Source organism: Pipistrellus hanaki, assembly GCF_964339955.1.
Source record: "Pipistrellus hanaki genome assembly, chromosome: 1".
Lineage (NCBI taxonomy): Eukaryota > Metazoa > Chordata > Mammalia > Chiroptera > Vespertilionidae > Pipistrellus > Pipistrellus hanaki.
In genome coordinates this window covers 79,546,063-79,566,701 of record NC_140503.1, presented here as the reverse complement: position 1 = coordinate 79,566,701, position 20,639 = coordinate 79,546,063, and the positions used below count along the sequence as shown (strand labels likewise).

The following is a 20,639-nucleotide window of genomic DNA, read 5'->3' as shown; positions in this document are numbered from 1 at the left end:
TTACAAGCATGTAACTCTCTTTACCTTTATGTTATAGTTGTCATATTTATTAAACCTATATACAATGAAAATCTGAAGATACAGTGTTACAATTTTTGCTTCAGTAGTCAGTTTAATAGGAGAAAAACAATCTATTACCTTACCCTGATATTTGTCATTTCCGTTGCTCTTCCTTTATTCCTGAAGTTCCGTGCATCTCTTTGGTATTACTTTCTTTCATCCTGAAGAACTTTCTTTAGCACTTCTTTTAGGGAAGGCTGGTGGTGATGAATTCTTAGGATTTGTTGTTGTTTTTTTTCCATCTGAAATATCGTTATTTTGCCTTTATGCTGTGAAGATACTTTTGCTGGATATAGAATTTTCTAGAGTTTTAAAGATATCCCACTGCCTTTTGGCCTTTATGGTTTTTTTTTAGTATATTTTTATTGATTTCAGAGAGGAAGGGAGAGGGAGAGAAACATGAATAATGAGAGAGAGTCATTAATTGGCTGCCTCTTGCACACCCCAAACTGGGATCGAACTGCAACTCAGGCATGTACCCTTGACTTGGAAGTAAAACTGGGACCTTTCAGTTCGCAATCTGACACTCAATCCACTTGAGTCAAACTGGGTAGGACTATGGTTTCTGGTAACAAATCTGTATTCATTTTAATCTGCTTTCAAGATTTTTTGCAGCTGAATTATGATTTATCTTTGCATGGTTGTCCTTGCATTTGTTGTACCAGGTGTACTGGTTAATAATGAGGATTTTGTAATAAAAGAAAACAAGGTAATTTCAAGAGAAACATCAAAAGTGCTTTATTCAAAGTAATGACTATCGCTAGCTACACATTTCCATCACCTTTCAGGTAATTTGTAGATACTGTCCCAATAGAACTTTTCTTGTCTTGAAGCAAACCATTCAGACACCCAGTTTTCCACTTATTCATGTTTTGAAGTGCTGCTCAGAAAGTGCATGTGCCATCGATAGGAACAAGCAGTAATCTGAAGGAGCCAGGGCTGGTGAATAAGGCGGGTGGGTTAATACTTCCCAGGCAAGATCTTTAAATGTGTCTTTAACTGGTTTTGAAGTGTGTGATGGTGCTTTATCATGAAGCAAAATACGTTGCTATGTCTTCTGGCCCATTCTGGTTGTTTTATGATCAAAGCGTGGTTCAAATTGATTATTTGTTGTTGGCAGCATCAGTATTAATGGTTTCACCTGGTTTTAGAAACTCATAATACAACACACCTTCCTGATCCCACCAAACTCAGAGCATTATCTTCTTTCCAAAGCGATTTGGCCTTGCAGTTGATGTTGATGATTGACCCGGATCAACCCATGATTTTGTGCATTTGGGATTCTCAAAGTAAATCCTGTTTTCATCACCAGTCACAATTTGATGCAAAAAAGACTTTCATGCTGTTGAAGCAACATTTTACTGATGACTTTTCGGTTTTTCATGTGTCTTTGGTTCTTCTGTTGATGTGGCACACATTTTCCTTCCTTTAAAATCTTTCCCATTGTTTGTAAATGATCAGAAATTGTTTGCTGAGCAACGTTTAATCTTTCTGCAGGTTGTTTTTGAGTTTGACACGCATCATCATCCAATAATGCTTGTAATTATTGGACTTCAAACTTTTTTGGTTGACCTGGATATCTCTGTGTTGCACATCGAAATCATCACTTTTAAAGCATTTAAACCAGTGTTCATAAGTATCTTGAGATGGAGAATGTTCACCATAAGCTTCCTGAAATATACGATAACTTTCAGCAGCACTTTTTCTCAAAATAAAGTAATGAATTAAAACTTTCCCTAATGCTCTTTTTTTTGGCACGAAATTTGACATTAAAAAAATATATATTTTATTGATTTTTTTTTTTTTTACAGAGAGGAAGGGAGAGGGATAGAGAGTTGGATACATCAATGAGAGAAACATGGATCAGCTGCCTCCTGCACACCCCCTACGGGGGATGTGCCCGTACCAAGATACATGCCCTTGATCCGAATCGAACCTTGGATCCTTCAGTCCCCAGGTCGGCGCTCTATCCACTGAGCCAAAGTGGTTAGGGCGAAATTCAACATTTTTAAGTGTAAAAATACCTATCATTTTAACACCTTCAGAAAATTTGACATATGAAGTTTTGAAGCTTGTTGTCTATACAACAAAATATTGGGTCGGCAGCTAAGTAATTGCGGATTTTTTAAAGAAAATCAAAGACAATTTTTTCATGGAACTAAATAACTTTATTATTTAATGTATTGCCCATTTTGATCAATGACCTTTTGCCATCTTTCAGGCAGCATCATAATCCCACGTTCAAAAAACTTCTGTTTTTTATTAGCAAAAAACTGAATCAGGTACGATTTGACATCATCATCATTATTGAAATTTTTACCATTCAAGGAGTTTTGTAAAGATCGAAACAAAAAGTAATCAGATGGTGCAAGGTCAGGACTATATGGTGGATGTGGCAAAACATCCCAACCAAGCTCCATTAATTTTTGCCGAGTGACCAAAGATGTGTGTGGCCTTGCATTGTCATGATGGAATACAACACCTTTTCGATTTGTCAATTCGGGCCACTTTTCTTCAACTGCATTGTTTAATTTCGTTAGTTGTTCAATGTAGACATCAGAATTGATCGTTCGGTTGGGTGGTAAGAGTTCAAAGTAGACAATTCCTTTGTAATCCCACCAAACTGATAACAAAACCTTCTTTTGATGAATATCAGCTTTTGATGTTGTTTGAGTTGGTTCACCTGGCCTGCTCCATGATCTTTTCCGCTTGATATTGTTGTAAACAACCCATTTTTCATCGCCAGTTATCAGTCGTTTTAAAAATGGATCATTTTCATTACGTTTCTTTAGCAAATCGCAGCTGCTAATGCGTTGCATTAACTGTGATTCTTTCAGTTCGTGAGGAACCCATGTATCGAGTTTTTGAACATAGCCAAGTTGTTTTAAGTGATTTTCAATGCATGTATGTGATACATGAAGCTTCTCTGCAATCTCACGTGTTGTACTGTGACAGTCCGAATTGATTATTGCTTTGATTAGGGCGTCATCAACTTCAACTGGACGACCAGAGCGTCTTTCATCTTTGAGTGAAAAATCACCAGAACGAAATTTGGCAAACCAATTTTGACACTGCCGTTCTTTTAAGGCTTCGTCACCATAAACAGCACATAACTTTTTATGAGCTTGTGATGCATTTTTCCCTTGCGGAAATAAAAAAGCAAAATATGACGAAAATGTTCCTTTTGATTTTCCATTTTTCAACGAATGCCAAACAAAAACTACAAAACAGATCAAAAAACTTTTTTTACTGATTAACAGCTGAATAGCCAACTATCAAATACAAAATGTGTTTTACATTTGTATACGTCTGCAAACCTAAACATTCAACTGAAGCCATATATGTGTGAAACCCGCAATTACTTAGTTGCCGACCCAATAGTATACATATCAAATGGCATATATATATCAACATATGTGTAACTCCATCTACTGAAAAAAAATTCACATATTAACGTACACCTGGTATTTGAGGTTGCTGATTTTCTTGCATCCGTATTTCATCAAATTTGGGGAGTTTCTCCTTCATATCTATTTTCTGGACTAATTTTTTCTCTTTTCTAGGACTCCAGTAGCACAAATTTTAAAAAAAATATATTTTATTGATTTTTCACAGAGAGGAAGAGAGGGATAGAGAGTTAGAAACATCAATGAGAGAGAATCATCGATCAGCTGCCTCTTGCACACCCCCTACTGGGTATGTGACCGCAACCAAGGTACATGCCCTTGCCCGGAATCAAACCTGGGACCTTTCAGTCCGCAGGCCGACGCTATCCACTGAGCCAAACCTGTCTTGGCTGGTAGCACAAATTTTTTTTTTTTTTTTTAAATCAATCTTTATTGTTCATATTATTACAAAGGTTCCTCATTTCTTCCTCCCTCCACCAGGTTCCCACCCCACCCTCTGCCCCCTCTTTATTTCCCATTGTCCTCATCCATAGGTGCACAGTTTATGTTCAGTCTCTTCCTCCCTCCCTTTCCCCGATAGTAAATCCCTTTTCAGATAGTAAATCTGTTACTTAGCATTTTCTCATATCAATAATACCTCCACATGCCCAATGATACACTTCACACAAAAGACATTTTCAAATAGGTCAACCAGCCTCATCCAGGCCCCACCCAAGGCACTCACAGATCAACACCCCAGCGCTATACTAACTCAACACATCCAGATCTAAGCCTTCATCACTTGATTCAGCAGACCCTCAAGTTCCCGCAAAAGTTTCCAGCCATGTCTGAGAGGCAGCCGTGGGCAGGTACAGGTGAGGAGCGAGCTGTTTCGGGCCTGGCTGCTCTGGGCCTGGCCTCTGTTGCTCTGGTTCGTTCCACAACCAGCTGCTCCGGGTCTGGTCACTGCCGCTCCCGACCTAGTTGCTCTGGACTTGGCTGTTGCTGCTACAGGCCTGGCCGCACCCGACCCGGCTGCTCTGGGCCCGGTTGCTCCGCTCCGGGCCTGGCCGCTCCCAGCCTGTCAGCCGCTGCTCTGGGCCTGGCCGCACCAGACCCGGCTGCTCCGGGCCTGGCCGCTCCCAGCCTGGCAGCCTGGTAGCACAAATTTTTAACACTTTTTAATATCTTCTCTCAGGCTGCTAACATTATGTTTCATTTTTTCCCCCAATCTTTTTTTTTTTTTTTTCCCTTCTTCAAATTGGATAGTTTTTTAAAAATTTATGTTGAAGTTTACTGATTGTGTGATCTTCATTCCACTCTTGAGACCACCCAGTGAATTCCCCTCCCTATCCCATATTGTATTTGTAATTTCTCAAATTTTCACTTGTTTTTTACACTTTTTATTTCTCTCCTGGAAAAGGTATGTTTTCAATCATTTTAAAAATGTTATTTACTTCTTGGAACCTACACTAATAAAAGAGAAAAATGCTAATTGACCGTACCTTCACCACAGCCAATCACAGCAAGTATGCAAATTAACCCAACAAAGATTATGGTAAATTTGCATACACCGAGGAGGGAGGAGTGAAGACTGAAGACAGCATTGAAGGAAGAGGGAGGAAAAGCAGAAAACAAGGCGGCTGCCAGAGGGAAAGCGCTGGCGGGGCGGGGCAGGTGGCAGCGGTGCTCACGGCCCTTGCAGGAATCTTCCTGCAATAGGCTCCTAGTATAGTTATAATAGTTGATTTGGAGTTCTCTCTGATAATTTTAGCATTTATGTTGTCTCAATCTTACATCTGTTGACTACCTTTTTGAGTTGGACAGGTCACATTGTACTGATTCATTGTATCTTAAGATATTTTGGATTTTATCCTAGACATTCAGAATATTATATTGTGAGATTCTGGATTTTATAAAAATTCTCTAGAGTGTGTTGATTTTTGTTGTAGCATGCAGTCAGCCTGGGTAGATTAGACTGTAAGTTCTGTCTTGCCCACTGTGGGTTGTGGGTGGTGGGTGGTTCGAATGTCATTGGTTTCAAAACCCTTTGTTAGGATGTTTGGGTCTACTCTGCATGTGTCACTCAGAATTTAGTCTGGGACTTGGGTGGTAGATTATGTCATAGTTCTGTTGTCAAAGTCATTAGCTCTGTTCTACATATGTGCAGCTGAGAGACGAGCTTGGAACTTGTGTCAGGGATCCTTTTTGTAGCTCTTTCCTCCTCAAGTCTTCCTTACCTTTTGGCTTCCAGAAACCTTTTTTACCTAGTGTTCTAGCCAGAAAGCTGGGGTTCTCTTGGATTTTAGCCACACTCTCTCTTTGCTTTCTTCCCTTCTTTCCTCTTGTGCTGTCATATAATTTCTGGGACTTGGACTATCCTGGAGGTAAAAGAGAAGATATAGGATTGACCCCACAGGTGTTTTTTTTAAATTTATTTTTTTTTGTTTTGTAAAAGATTATCAATTTTTAGAGAGAGAAGAAGGAAGAGGGAGAGAGAAGCATTGATGTGAGAGCATAATATCAATTGGCTGCCTTCTGCACGCGCCCTACAAGGGATGGCGCCCACAACCCAGGCATGTGCCCTGACCAGGAATTGAACCAGCAACCCTTCAGTGCACTGGACGACGCCAACCAACTGAGCAATAGTGGCCAGGGCATGGGGTTTCTTTTCTTAGTACTCAGTCTTCCTGGGCCTTATATGCTGTGGCACCTCCACTGGAGTGTGCATGTGCCACTAAGTTTTCTCTGTGGCTTACACTTGGGGCTGGCTTGGGGCTAGGCTGGGAGGAAAAAAACTCCCAGAATTTGTCCCTATATCCTCTGGTTTACAGAGGCCCCTTTTCTTGGTCCTCTTAGTTTTTTGTTTGTGCTCCTATAGATAGTTTTGGGACCCAGTCAGTGGTTGGCAAACTGCGGCTTATGAGTCGCGGTTTGCCGCTCTGTTCACTGAGTTTGCCGACCACTGGCCTATCCCAAGTCCCAAAACTGGAAAAGAAAAGAGGAGAGTAAAAAACACTCTTTCACTCACTTCCATCAAGGATCATTACTTGTTTTGACTTCCCCAATCCATCTGCTGTTGTTTACTATTTAGAGTCCTCCCTTGTTTCTTTGTGTTCTGTCCAAGGTTTTTGGTTATAATCTTGGGAAAAGACAGGCTGTAACAAGCTTACTCTAAAGTTTACTTTTATTTTTTTTGAGTTACAAAATATGTTTCAAAATTTGGAAAAATCAAAGTTTATAGAATGAAAATTATCTTTTAATTGCACAATCTAGAAGTTAGCCATTTTACCTTTTTGCTCTAGTTTTTTCTCTCACGTTAAAACACCATATGGATATTATTTTTTCCTTTTCTCTTACCTAATATTTCTATTAAGAATATTTGTATCATAGCAGTACTTAGCAGTTTTTAAAAACCTGTGTAATCTATTATGTATATGTCATATACTTAATCATGCCTTTAATATTAGCTCTGTAGGTTATATCAAAGTGAGCACATCTGTATATACAATACACTATTGCCTGATAACATTTTTTGAATTGTTGACTTCAAAATCCCATCTAATAAAGAGGGAATATGCTAATTGAATGTCACACCCTCACATGCTAAATGAATGTCACAGGCCCACAGCCAATAAGGAGGGAATATGCTAACTGACTGCTATGCCCTCAAAGATGGCGATGCCCAGTTTCTTCAGCCATGCCCCGCATGCCTGCCTCCAGAGTCCCCCAGTCCCCCCATCCTCCAGGTGCCCAGGGCCAGCCCGAGGTGCAGGCAAGCCTCGGATGGCTGTTGCCCAGCCACCCAAGGCCAGCCCAAGGGACAATCAAATGACTGAACAAGCAGGCTGCCTGGGGTGACCAGGCTGACAGGGCGGTTAGTGAGGGACGACCAAACGCCTGAACAAGCTGGCTGCGTGAGGTGACCAGGCCAGCAGGGGCAGGGGCAGTTAGGAGCAACCAGGCTGGCAGGGAGGGGGCAGTTGTGGGTGACCTGGCCGGCAGCGGGGGACAGTTAGGGGGCGACCAGACCGGTTTGGGGGGGCAGTTAGGGGTGATCAGGCCAGCACACAGAGGCAGTGAGGGGCAATCAGGCTGGCGGTGGGTCGGGGAGGGGGAGACAGTTAAGGGGCGACCAGGCAGGCAGGCAGGTGAGTGATGAGGAGCCAGCGATCCCGGATTTGGAGAGGGATATCTGGTTGCCAGTTTAGGCCCAATCCCAGCAGTCAGACATCCCCCGAGGGGTCCTGGATTGGAGAGGGTGCAGGCTGGGCTGAGGGAACCCCTCCCCTGTCCCCTGTGCACGAATTTTGTGCACCGAGCCTCTAGTTACATAAAAGGGAAAATCAGTTTCCTTTATCTGTTTAAAATAATATTTAATTATTTTTAAGAATTTTGACCAAATATGTTTGTATACGATAACCTTCTTTTAACTAATTTAAATAGTACTGTTTTTGGTAGAGGATCTTATGGTTTTTTATTGCTTTGAACTTTAAAGTTGATTATAGGAAAATCTAATTGAAAATAATTTTATAAGGTTTCATTCCTTGCAGGCATAAATGAATAAGTTAATAACTTTTGATTTTTATCTTTTAAGAGAAATTTGAATGAACATTTTAAAATCATGTTTATATGTGCCCAGTGTGGTAGTTTTATGTTTTATATCTGCCTCAAGTACATGTTCATACAGAAATAAAGTCTGTATTAAATATACAAAAATAAATTGATTGAATTTACTTTGGGGTTTATTTTTGACTTTTGCTATTTTAATATATTTTTATTGATTTTAGAGAGGATGGGAGAGGGAGAGAGAGATAGAAACATTAATAATGAGAGAGTATCATTGATGGGCTGTTTCCTGCATGCGCAACATTAGGGATCGAGCCCACAACCTGGGCATATGGCCTGACTGGAAACTGAACTGTGATCTCCTGGTCCATAGGTTGGTGCTCAGCCACTGAGTCATGCTGGATGGGCCGACTTTTGCTATTTTAATTAGACACTTTTTATATCTTGAAGTCTTTTTGTGTGCGTGTGTGCGTACATTTGTATGTACGTGTATACAATGTTAGAGTCTTTTATTTTCTTGGTGGGGGTTGACTATTCTGTATTTAATTGTAAAAGTTTGTTAATCCTGTCATACCCAAATATTATGGAATGAAGTTACAAAGTAATTATCAATTTAGCAAAAATTTAAAGGTAGTATCTTTCTAATTGGCGTAGGAGTGGTGAGATAAGTACTCTAAATGCTTCTGGTAGAATTATGCATTAGTATAGCTTCAGAAGTTTGATAATATCAGTCAAACCAAGAAGGTACACATAGAAACACTTCTGAAAATCTTTCCTTCATAAACACTGGTACAGTTGTGCAAAGATATATTTTAAGATTCGTTGCATGCAACCTCATCTTCGTTAGTGCACAAAGTGGCGCCTTTCAGCCTCCTGGTTATCCAGCTGCAGAGTGAACCACTCCTGACCCTCTTTGAGAAGATTGTGTATGAACATCTGGTGACTCATCCAATCAGGAGATTGAGCAGGGCAAGACATAACTGTGGTTGCTGCCCATGCATATGACCATGCAGGATGCCACAGCCCCGATGGCCATGCTGCAGCTCATCCTCATTGTGCTGCCCAAGGAAGCCATGCTGCCCACAGTTGACCATCACATTAGATGGGATAGCTCTGCACAGGTCCTGAGGGATGTGGATGACTTTGTCCTGGCCAATGCCTGTGGCCCCTGCATTGACCAGTGGGGCAGAAGGGACCTTAGAAGGGGAGAAGAACATAATCATTATCTCCTATAACAGGAACTTCATGGGACACAATGATGCGAGCCTTAAGACCCATGTCTTTGTCATGTCCATAGAGATTGTCATAGCACTGGCCATTGCTGGCACTCTCAAGTTCAACCCAGAGGTTGACTTCCTGATAGGCAAGGATGCCAAGACATTCAAGTTTGAGGCTCTGGATGTGGATGAGCTTCCCCATGCCGAGTTTGACCCTGGGCAGAACACCTACCAGCACCTCCTAAGGATAGCAGTGGGCAGTGGGTGGTGTGAGTCTCACCAGCCAGCACCTCTAGCTTCTTTAAACTTTTTGACAAATTGGATGGCAAAGACCTAGAGGACTTGCAAATTCTTACTAAGTCAAAGGGAAATGTTCCACTGACCACATCTCAGCTGGCTCAAGTTCTGCGGGTACCTGGACATCTTCAACAACTTGCTCATTGGTGCCATCAACATAAAAAATTGTACAACACTTTGTACAGTGCCGTCACCCAGGAGTTTGACACTGCCCTCTACTACAAGAAACATGGCATCCGGTAGGTGGTGATTGGAGACAAGAACTATGGTAAGGACTCAAGCCAGGAGCATGGCAAAACTGGAACTCGGCCTCCTTAGGGGTGTTGCCATCATTACTAAGAGCTTTGCCAGGATCCAAGAAACCAACCTGAAGAAACAGAACCTCCTGCCCCTCACTTTGTTGATCCAGCCAACTACAACAATATTCACCCTGTGGATATGTTGACCAGGGTCTGAAGGACTTTGCCCATGACAAGCCCCTGAGATGCATCGTCAAGCATTCCAACTGGACCCAGGAGACCATCCTTTGGAACCATACCTTCAACAAGATCCAGTTTGAGTGGTTCTGTACTGGCGGTGCTCTCAATAGATTAAAGGAGCTGTAGCAGTAAGGTCCTGCTCTGCCACAACCTCCCACCCTGCTCCTCTGACACAACTCTGGTGTCACAAGTGCAATTCTGCATGTCATCAGAACCAGATCTGATCTGATCCAGCTGTGGCTTCCTCCACTGGATGGTGTGGCCAGACCCCGTGTCCTCCCCTCCCTGAGAACTAGTGACCCATGATTGGAGGGTTGTTAAATAATGTTTCAGTTCTCCCTTCCCTTTTTTTTTTTTTTAGTTTAGTTCAGATCTTGAGCAGCTCCATGCAACTGTATTTATTTTTGATGAGAAGACTCCCATTTAAAGTTTTTTTCCTGTCTGATCATTTCACTAGCAGCAGAAGGATTTTAGAGAATCTTTTGCCCTTGCAAGGAAAGTAAGAATCCATATTCAGTGGCTGTTAAAAAAAAAGGATTGGTTATTGCAGCATTGCTTCAAATAGTAAAATACTGGAAACCACTTAAATGGTTAATAATGTATGGCAATTTATTATATTGGATACTATGTAGAATTAGAAAGATAGAGCTAGGTCTGTTTATGTCGAAAGTTGGTCACAACATATCTATTGAAGAAATGAGCAAATTATAGGATACTATTTATAGTATGATCTACTTATAAATAACAAAAAGCTTAATGACTAGGCACTGGAATCATCTGGTGACTTGTTTTCTCACATGCCCTGAATACTGGCTTTATCTAATTGGGATCTCTCCTGGGTTTGTTAGTTGCAACACCTGCTGGCTTTGTAATGTGGCTACTTGGACTGATGGTTGTGTTTCAAGAGCAAGAGTCCCTAGAGAAGCCAGGAGCTTTTATTGGTTCTGTTTTAGTTTCAGAACTCACAAAGTGGTCACTTTCATTGTAATCATAAACCTGTCCAGATTCAAGGGGTGAGAGCATAGGCCCTCTCAATGGTAAGAGTATCATAGTCACACATAAAAAAAGAATATATGGAGATGTGGGATGGGAGATAATGTTGTGGATATTGTTTGAAAAATACAATCTGCCACATAATTCTTCAAGCTTCCATCCTTTGCACATGCCATTCTTTTCTTTTTAAAAAAATATTTTTTTTATTGATTTCAGATTGGAAGGGAGAGGGAGAGAGAGATAGAAACATCAATGATAAGAGAATAATTGATTAGCTGCCTCCTGAATGCCCCATACTGGGGGTCAAGCCTGCAACCCTGGGCATGTGCCTTGTTTGGAATTCAAACCATGATCTCCTAATTCATAAGTTGACACTTAACAGCTTAGTCACGCTGGCAGCTGCACATGCCATTCTTCTTAGAATATAGGAGCTTGTCTGCTTGGGCACCTTCTACAGTATTATTTATTGAGCATCTTTTATGTTCCGAGCACTATACTACATATTTTATATTATCTTAAATACTTGCAATAACTCCTCAAGTCAGAGAATACCTTCATTTAACTGGAACTACTACTTTTTGTGTGAGGTTTTTCTTTCTGCAAATCCCGAGTTGAGCTTTCTGTCTAAGAACTTTTTATGAACCTACTTCTTCTAGGTTTCTATTATAGCACTCATTTGTTTTTACTTAATTACATTATCTTTCTCCTTACTAAATTGAACTTTTTGAGACAAGGATTATTTTCATGTATTTATCAAATATTTGAGTGTCCATTAGATAAAAATTACTGGGATTGGTTATAGGAAAACAAAGATAAGTTATAGACCCTGTTGTCAAGAAGCTCATATTTTCATGGAGGAGACAGGTAAATGGGAAAATATGATGGTGATTTGGGAGTGGAGGAACATATTAGGTGCTTTGTTTTTTGAATGTGCTCATCTTAAGATACCTGTCATAATTCTAAATGGGGATAGAGATGAGTTTTGTCTGGGGTGGAGATAACATTCTGGGAATTCTTTTTTCTAAATATATTTTTATTGATTTCAGAGAGGGAGAGATAGAAACATCCGTGTTGAGGGAGAATCATTGATCGACTGCCTCCTGCATGCCCTCTACTGGGAATTGAACCTGCAATCCAGGCATATGCCCTTGGCTGGAATCGAACCTGGGACCTTTTAGTCTGAAAGCCAGTGCTCTATCCACTAAGCCAGTGGTTGGCAAACTGCGGCTCGAGAGGTGACCCTGCTAGCAGTTCTCAACCTGTGGGTCGCGACCCACACACAGGTTGAGAACTGCTGCTGTAGCACCTAAGACCATCGGAAAACACAGATATTTTCATTACAATTCATCAATTAGCAAAATTACAGTTATGAAGAAGCAACGAAAATAATTTTATGGCTAGGGGTCACCACAACATGAGGAACTATATTAAAGGGTCGCGGCATTAGAAAGGTTGAGAACCACTGCACTAGAACTTACACTTGTGAGTAATTTGTTTTACTTTCAGTATGAATTTTCAAGTAATATAGCTTCAGTTCTTTCAATATTCTGTATTTTTTAGAATTCATTAATAATGGCATTTTTTTTTTAACCTCTTTGCTCAATTTAGAGTTAATTTCTATTGAGATTTTGTAATTTGTTATGGTTCTAGGTTGAAAAATTAGTGATTATATATGTGTATGTATGTATTAATATGCTTAAGTACCTTTTCATTGATGAAAAAATAACCAAGGAGCTAGAAAAATATTTCCCCCCATCCAATAGCCAAAAGTACAACAGATGTTTTGTACCATACATTTAAAAAGTTCATGAAGCAGGTTTTCATTATGGCTGATATGAAATAAGTTACATATGCAGACCATTTTTATTTTTCTCTTAGAAATAAAATTAATTGCAGTTAAAAATCTAAGAACCTATGTTTAGAACTTTTTTTTTTTTAATTAGCCTTTTTTTTTTTTTTAAACTTTAGGGGTTTCATTACAGCAGGGAACATAGTTTTTCTCCAAATTTGCAAATATGGACTATATACATCCATGAAATACAGAAAGTTATACTAAACGTTTCTCTTACTTTTGTTTTTGTTTTTGATGGCAGTTTTTGTCCTGGATAAGAAATATAGATGTATAATTTTATTTATTTTTTTTTAATTTTATTTTTAACCTAAATCATATGACAGATTCATTCTTGCCATTTGATTCAAGGACTGTCAACATCAACATTTCAGTCTTTATTCAAAAGCTACTGCTTTCTAAAGAAAACATCATTACTTTTTTTTTTTTTTAATCCTAACTCCAGGATATGGTTATTGATCTTTAGAGAGAGGAAGGGAGGGAGAAAAAGAAAGAGAAGAAAGAAACACTGATGTGAGAGAGAAACATCAATTGATTGCCTCTTGTATGAATTCTGACTGGGAATCAAACCTGCAACACAGGTGTGTGCCCTGACTGGGAATTGAACCCTCAACCTTCTTGGTGTACAGAAGGATGCTCCAACCAACTAAGCCACCTGGCCAGGGCCAAAAACATTACTTTTTAGGACTATGTTGTTCCTCATTATTAGTAATGCTTTTATGATCTTTTCTCATCTCTTCAGTTTGTCAGAGAGTAGCAGAAATACTTTCAGATTCTGATATGCTAGTAGTGGTCGGTCGGCAAACTCATTAGTCAGCAGAGCGGCAAACCACAGCTCCCAAGCCGTATGTGCTAGTCACTGTGCTAGTCAGTCTTTTGATCTTACCTGAGAACAAGAGCCACAAAAACATTTCTCCTGGCCACAAAGCATTTCCTTCTCAGAAAAATTACTAGTGACTTCTGATGTCCTGAATTTTTGGATCAAAGAGAAGGATCTTCAAACTGAGACTACATGTTAGTTTTGGATGGATTTGGTGACCTGAGATGATAAGCCAGCTGGGGGCGGGGGGGGGGGGGGGGGGGACGACACTCCCTATTTTTAACGCTGCATGGCCAAGCTCTCTGCAAATGGAAATACTTGAACTGAGTTTTGGGGAAGTTTCATACCTCCTGCTTTGCAGTTTTGGTCCTCCCATTATGGTAGGACCCCTAGTCAGCATTGTGGCCTGTCATGTCAGCCCCATTGGTTACCTTGTCATGTTGAGGTACCATTGCCTCTGCAGCACAAATTTTATTTCCTTCAATAAAAAATAAGGATTTTTTTTTAAAAGTGTTGTCTACTATAATAACAAAAGCGTAATATGCTAATTAGACTGGACAGCTGAACGAACTTCTAGAAGTCCTTCAGGACTAAGCTTTGGGGGTGAGGCAGAGGCAGTTAGGGGCAATCAGGCAGGCAGGTGAGCAGTTAGGAGTGATTGGGCAGGCAGGCAGAGTGGTTAGGGCTGATCAGGCAGGCAGGCAAGTGGTTAGGAGCCAGTGGTCCTGGATTGCAAGCAGGATTGGGCCTAAATTGGCAGTCGGACATTCCCCGCAGGGTCCTGGATTGCAAGAGAGTACTGGCCAGCCTGAGGGACTCCCACCCCATGCATGACTTTTGTGCACCGGGCCTCTAGCATATATATATAAAAGGCTAATATGCAAAATATCCCCTCAGGAGTTTGGGTGGGAGACTGGGAGTTTGATCACTTGCTGTGATGTGTGCTGATCTCCAGGGGATGGCACAGAACGATGGAAAGCCCTAGCCGGCAGCCAGAAGGCCTCAATCGGCCATGATTGCCAGCCAGGCCAAGGGACCCTACCTGTGGACGAATTTTGTGCACCGGGCCTCTAATTGGTTAATAAAGCCACCCATGTTTAATCAGTGGCTGGTCAGTCATTGAATGCAAGATACTCTAAAATCTTTATGATAAATTCCTACTGTATAGATGATCTTAAGATTATCTATGTAGTTATTAAAGGGTAGAGCTACTTTAAAGTTCATACAGATAGTTTAAAAAAGTTGTTAAAGATTTGCATACACTAAGAATTGAAGGAAAAATAATTTCACCAAAACATGGAGAGTACTGTTTTGTGTTACTTGTAGCCCATATGCAGAGAGTTAGAATAATATATTTGATGTCATATACTAAGATTTCTACTAAATGTAAATTATGGTCTTTTATATTCTAAATGTTGATTAAAATATAGGGGATATTGATAACTCAAAAATTTTGCTTTGATAAAACTCTTACTCAGGTTTATAACAGCATGTGTTAGACTGTTTATAGGAGGGAAGGGTAGCTAAAATTAATTACTTCTTATTGGGACAAGGTACTTTGCTAAGTGTTTAATGTATATAATTTCATTTAATCTTTATAATATCCATATAAAGTAAAGATTGTTAGGTGTTATCTTTGTGTGTGTTTTTTTTATTATTATGTTTTTGCTTTTTAGAGAGGAAGAAAGAGGGATAGGGAGTTAGAAACTTCCATGAGAAACATCATTGATCCGTTGCCTCTTGCATGTTCTCTACTGGGCATGTACTCTGACTGGGAATCAAACTAGTAGAGACCTCTTGGTTCATGGGTGGACGCTCAATCACTAAGCCCCATCAGCGTGGTGATATTATCTTTGTTTTACAAATGAGGAAACAGGACCAGAAAGGTTACATAGCTGTAGTTCTGGTTTAACCTGGTCTGTTAAACCCCAAATAACATTTGTTCCCATAAAACATGAATTGAAGAATGTCCCTGGCCTTCAGAAACTCTTAATGTAAATAAAGAAATAAATTGATAAACTAAACAGTGTGGGCACTGTTTTTATGAGGTTTGAGGAACATGAAGGTGCCACAGCTATTTGGATAGGTTAGGGAGGGTTTTATAGAGCAGTTGATATTCCAGCTGAGCATTGAATAGGAATTTTTTAAACATAGTTTCAAGTTAATGCTGCTACTATAAATTGTTTATGTCTTGATATTTTCAGCAATGATGAAATTAGCATTTGAGTATTGCTATGAGATTAAAAGCAATCTAGAAATATTACCTAATACACAGGCGATCCAATATGAACATATATAGTTTTATCTATTATTTAATATTATTTTGATGTTAAGAATTTACTAATTCTAGGTGTAATACGATTTCTTTTACTGCAGATGCCCTCCTCGCACTTTCTTACCAGCCCTCTGCAAAATTTTTCTTGATGAAAGTGCTCCAGACAATGTGTTGGAGGTAACAGCCCGTGCCATAACATACTATCTGGATGTATCTGCAGAATGCACCCGAAGGATTGTTGGGGTAGATGGAGCTATAAAAGCACTTTGTAATCGATTGGTTGTGGTAGAACTTAACAACAGGACTAGCAGAGACTTAGCTGAGCAATGTGTAAAGGTAAGTCTTAATTATTTATTGGCCCATTTGAAGATCACTTAAAGAATAAAAAATATATTTAGCTAAAGAAATAAAATTCTTTCCTCCATTATCAGTCTTATTTTATTGAGAGCGGTTGAGAACAATGGAAGGCACAGTTCTTGTGGATCAAAGGAGATTCCATGTGACTTAGGAAAAGAAATCTTTGACTGGTGTTGCTAAGTGGTTAGAGCATTGGTCTTGCACTGAAGGGTTGTAGGTTTGATTTCTAGTCCAGGACACACACGTGGGTTGCAGGTTTGATCCCCAGTTGCAGGAGGCAACCAATTGGGGTGTCTCTGTCACATCAATGTTTCTCTCTCTCCCTCCCTCTTCTCTCCCTCCCTCCTTTCCATTCTCTCTTAAATTAATGGAAAAAATATCCATGGGTGAGGATTTTTAAAAAAATGTATCTTTGATGAATAATTGCAGGTCACTGGTAATGCTCTTCTTTGCTGCCTCAATGCTCTTCAGTTCTGGTAGCCACTATTACTTTTGATAGGTTGTCCCTTTTCTCAGCCAAAATGATTTTGTACCTGGCATGAAAATAGTAATAACCACCAGCACAACTAACGCTGACCACCATTGCCAGTGTTGTATGAAACACTTAATATGTATTAACTCACTTAAATTGGTTTAAAGTTGTTTGTTTGTTTGTTTTTTGGGGAAATATTAGTTAATAATATTACATAAATTTCAGATGTACAACTTTATCAAACTCATTTTATTTTAATGACAATTTTGTATGTGGTTGGTGCCACTAATATATCATTTCTCTTTTAGAGGTGAAAAAAAATCAAGCATACCGAGATTAAATGACTAGCTGGGGATGATATACATAGTGGGAGAGCCAAGATTCGAAGATCACGAATTTGAAGATTAGACAATCTGGTTCTAGGGCCTATGGATTTAACAATTTTGCTGTTTTCTTTTAGAATTAGCTGTTTTGTTTTATTCCTTGTGGGGCTAATTACAAACCCTGGGATTTTAAAAGCATCAGTATTGGGTCAGTAGTTTATTGGAACTACTTGTGAACACATTTAGATTTTACATGATTCTCTTCTTATGATTCCTGTTTTATTCTCTTTATGATTCTTGTTCTAGGTCAGCAGTTTTCAAGCTTTTTGTCTCAGGATCCCTTTACAAGTCTTATTGAGGACCCTTGAAGATCTTTTGTTTATAGAGATTAAATCTATTTATATTTCTCATATTCGATATTAAATTGATAAATTTAAAATATTTTTTAATATATCTGAAAATAAACTTATTTCATGCTAACATGCATTACATTTTTAATGAAAATAACTATTTCCCAAACAAACAGAAAATTAGAAGAGTAGCGTTGTTAAGCATTTTTGCAAGTACTATTAAAAAATGTCTGACTTAATAGAAGACATCCAAATCCTCATAACTACTTCTGCATTTAGTTGATTGCTGTGTCACACTTCATGTAGCTTCTGGAAAAGTCCACTCTATACTCCTGAGAGAATGAGAATGAAAAAGACAATGACAATTATAGTAGTAGTATGAAAAATATTTTGACTTAAACAATCTCTGAAAATCATGTCTTTCTCAGACTTGGAGAACTGCTGTTTATAATTGTTAATGTCTTGATCTTCTGCTTTTGTGGCTGTAGATTTATTTCTGTTTCTAGTCTCAGAGGAAGAGGTATCCATTTTCCTATTTAGAGCTTTTCTCCCATCTTAACCTCTATCACATCACTTCATGTTTCTTCCAGGGCTGGGGTTTTATTTTACTGCTTATACACTGACCTGAGTTTTCAAACTCTTTCTAGTTTGTTACACTCGACTCTCCCTTTCTCTGTGTCCTTTGTAGATTATTCTTACTTATTAATTTACTAGAGGCCTGGTGCATGAAATTTGTGCACAGGTAGAGTCCCTAGGCCTGGCTTGTGATCAAAGCCTACCTTCCTTGGCTGCCTGCAGCTGGCCCCACCCCTTGCCACCACCACCACTGTTACCCATCACATTCTGTGGGTGGGGTGACCAGCGGGCCTGATGCCACCCCCCCTCCCCCAAACCCTCCCAGTTCCCAGTTCCTCATCAGGCGATCAGAGGCTGCTGGCTGGGGTGAAGGAGCGAGAGGTTGGTAGGCAGCTCCTGCATTAAGCGTCTGGCCCCTGGTGGTCAGTGTGTGTCATAGCGACTGGTCATTCAACCCTCTGGTCGATTTGCATATTACACTTTTATGTATCTAGATGGTTTTTCAATGGTAGTATTTCCTAAGAACGGTTTTTACCTTCTTAAAACTAAACTTTGCCTAGATGGTTTCATCTGTCAGCTTTAGTACCATTCATATGTATATGCCCCTCACATCTTTTTTTCTATACCTGACCTCACTCTTGAGTTCTATCATAGAACTCATGTTCAAAGGCCTGTTGGATAGTTCCAGCTGAATTCATTATCTTTCATACAGGTGAACTCTTATTCTGATAATTGGTATTAACTTTCACCAAGAGCCTAAAAAACACTTAAGACAGAAATTTTTGTTTTAGCCTTTTCTCCTCTTCACACATGTAATTAATGATCAAGTCCTTTTCTAGTTTATTTTCTTGTTTGTCCCTGTTCTTAGTGCCTTAGTAAAGCCTTTATTCTCTCTTGAATACCAAAGCTTGAATTTTTACAACTGCTAAACTCTCCTCATACCCCATTTCTCACTGTTATTAATTGAAATTTTGATCATATTATTTCCCTGCTTAAAACACTTTTCTTGCTTTCAGAATAAAGTCTAAATTTCTCATATGCCTGTATGACCTATAGACCCTGTTAACTTTAGTTCTACCAGAACACCTAAACATGAACATAATTTAGAAATAAAAGTTGATTTTTAATGTTTTGATATTCAGAATAAGATGAAGAATGTAATAGCATTTATTGAAAATTTTTGAATATGTTTTTATTGACTTCATAGAGAGAAAGGGAGAGGGAGAGAGAGAGAGAAACATAGATACATGAGAAACATCAATTGGCTGCCTCTCCTGCATGTCCCCTACTGGGCATTGAGCCCAAAACCTGGTCATGTACCCTGAATGGTAATCATACTGGCAATCTCCTGGTGCATGAACGATGCTTAACCAACTGAGCACACTGGCTGGGGGAAAAAAAAAACAACAAACACTTGTTTTTTTTAATGTTTAGAATCTTCACAAACATTTGTAAATTATTTATAGTTTCTTAGCATGCCATGTAGGCTTCCTCATCTAAACCTACATTGTCCAATATGGTAGTATTATGAGTATTAAACATTTCAAGTGTGGCTACCAATTTTTTTTTTAAACTTTCAAAAAATGTTGTTACTAATAAATGTGGGAGGGTACCTTATGTTTTCTGTGATTCTAGAAAATTAAAATTGAACTTACTTTTTTGTTAATTTTGTTTTACTGTTATAGGTGCTGGAACTGATATGCACTCGTGAGTCAGGAGCAGTCTTTGAGGCTGGTGGTTTGAATTGTGTGCTTACCTTCATTCGTGACAGTGGACACCTGGTTCATAAAGATACCTTGCACTCCGCCATGGCTGTTGTATCAAGACTCTGTGGCAAAATGGAACCTCAAGATACTTCTTTAGAAATTTGTGTGGAATCTCTGTCTAGTTTATTAAAACATGAAGATCATCAGGTAAGTAAATCACTGTTATCTTCTTAGATTTTAAAAAGTAATTTTATAATGTCCCTTATTTATAACTAGGATACATTGTACAGGTCATTCCATCTTCTCTTTCTCTAACTTTATATCTCTATATAGTAATAATTTTTTGCTTTGGCACTGAAACATTTTAAATTAAAAGTATTATGTGTTCGCCTTGGCCTTTGTGGCATTGTGGCTCAGTTAGGTGTCATCAGTTTGCAGACTCAGTCACCATTAGGGGGCATGTAGTAGGCAGCCAATCTATACTCCACTGTTACATTGATGTTTCTCTCTTCCCTCTCCCTTCCTCTCTCTCTAAAAATCAATTTTAAAAAATCTTAAAAATGGTAATGTGTTTATTCCTAAAACTTAAAAATGTTTTAGAAATATATAATTTTTAAAGCTACACCTGTACTCTAATTTGTTGACTCAACACAATTTTGTTGACTTAAAATACTTCTCATTGAAGTAAAATAACACAGTATTTAAAATCTTCTATGTGTAAATTTTTGTTGAATTCACATATTGAGAAATTAGAAATTAACTTTTAATGTTTTTTTAACATTCAGATGGTAATTTTTATTTAATATTCATAGATTATTTTGGCACAGTTTTATATAATATTAGTTAATATGGAGCTTTTGCTGTCCATGTAGGTTCTTTACATATGTCATTATTAAGCTCAATCAATTAT

The 20,639-nt window shown here is 39.0% G+C and overlaps 1 protein-coding gene across 5 annotated transcripts in view; it reads left to right on the top strand.

Moving 5' to 3' along the window:
* The window catches only part of HECTD1 (HECT domain E3 ubiquitin protein ligase 1), a 90,930-nt gene that overhangs the window by 10,306 nt on the left and 59,985 nt on the right, over positions 1 to 20,639 (top strand). For all 5 annotated transcript variants that reach the window (XM_084874217.1, XM_084874218.1, XM_084874220.1 and 2 more), the window contains exons 3-4: positions 16,047 to 16,281; positions 19,709 to 19,936. In XM_084874217.1, coding sequence (XP_084730343.1) covers positions 16,047 to 16,281; positions 19,709 to 19,936 — 463 coding nt within the window. The remainder of the gene's footprint in view (positions 1 to 16,046; positions 16,282 to 19,708; positions 19,937 to 20,639) is intronic.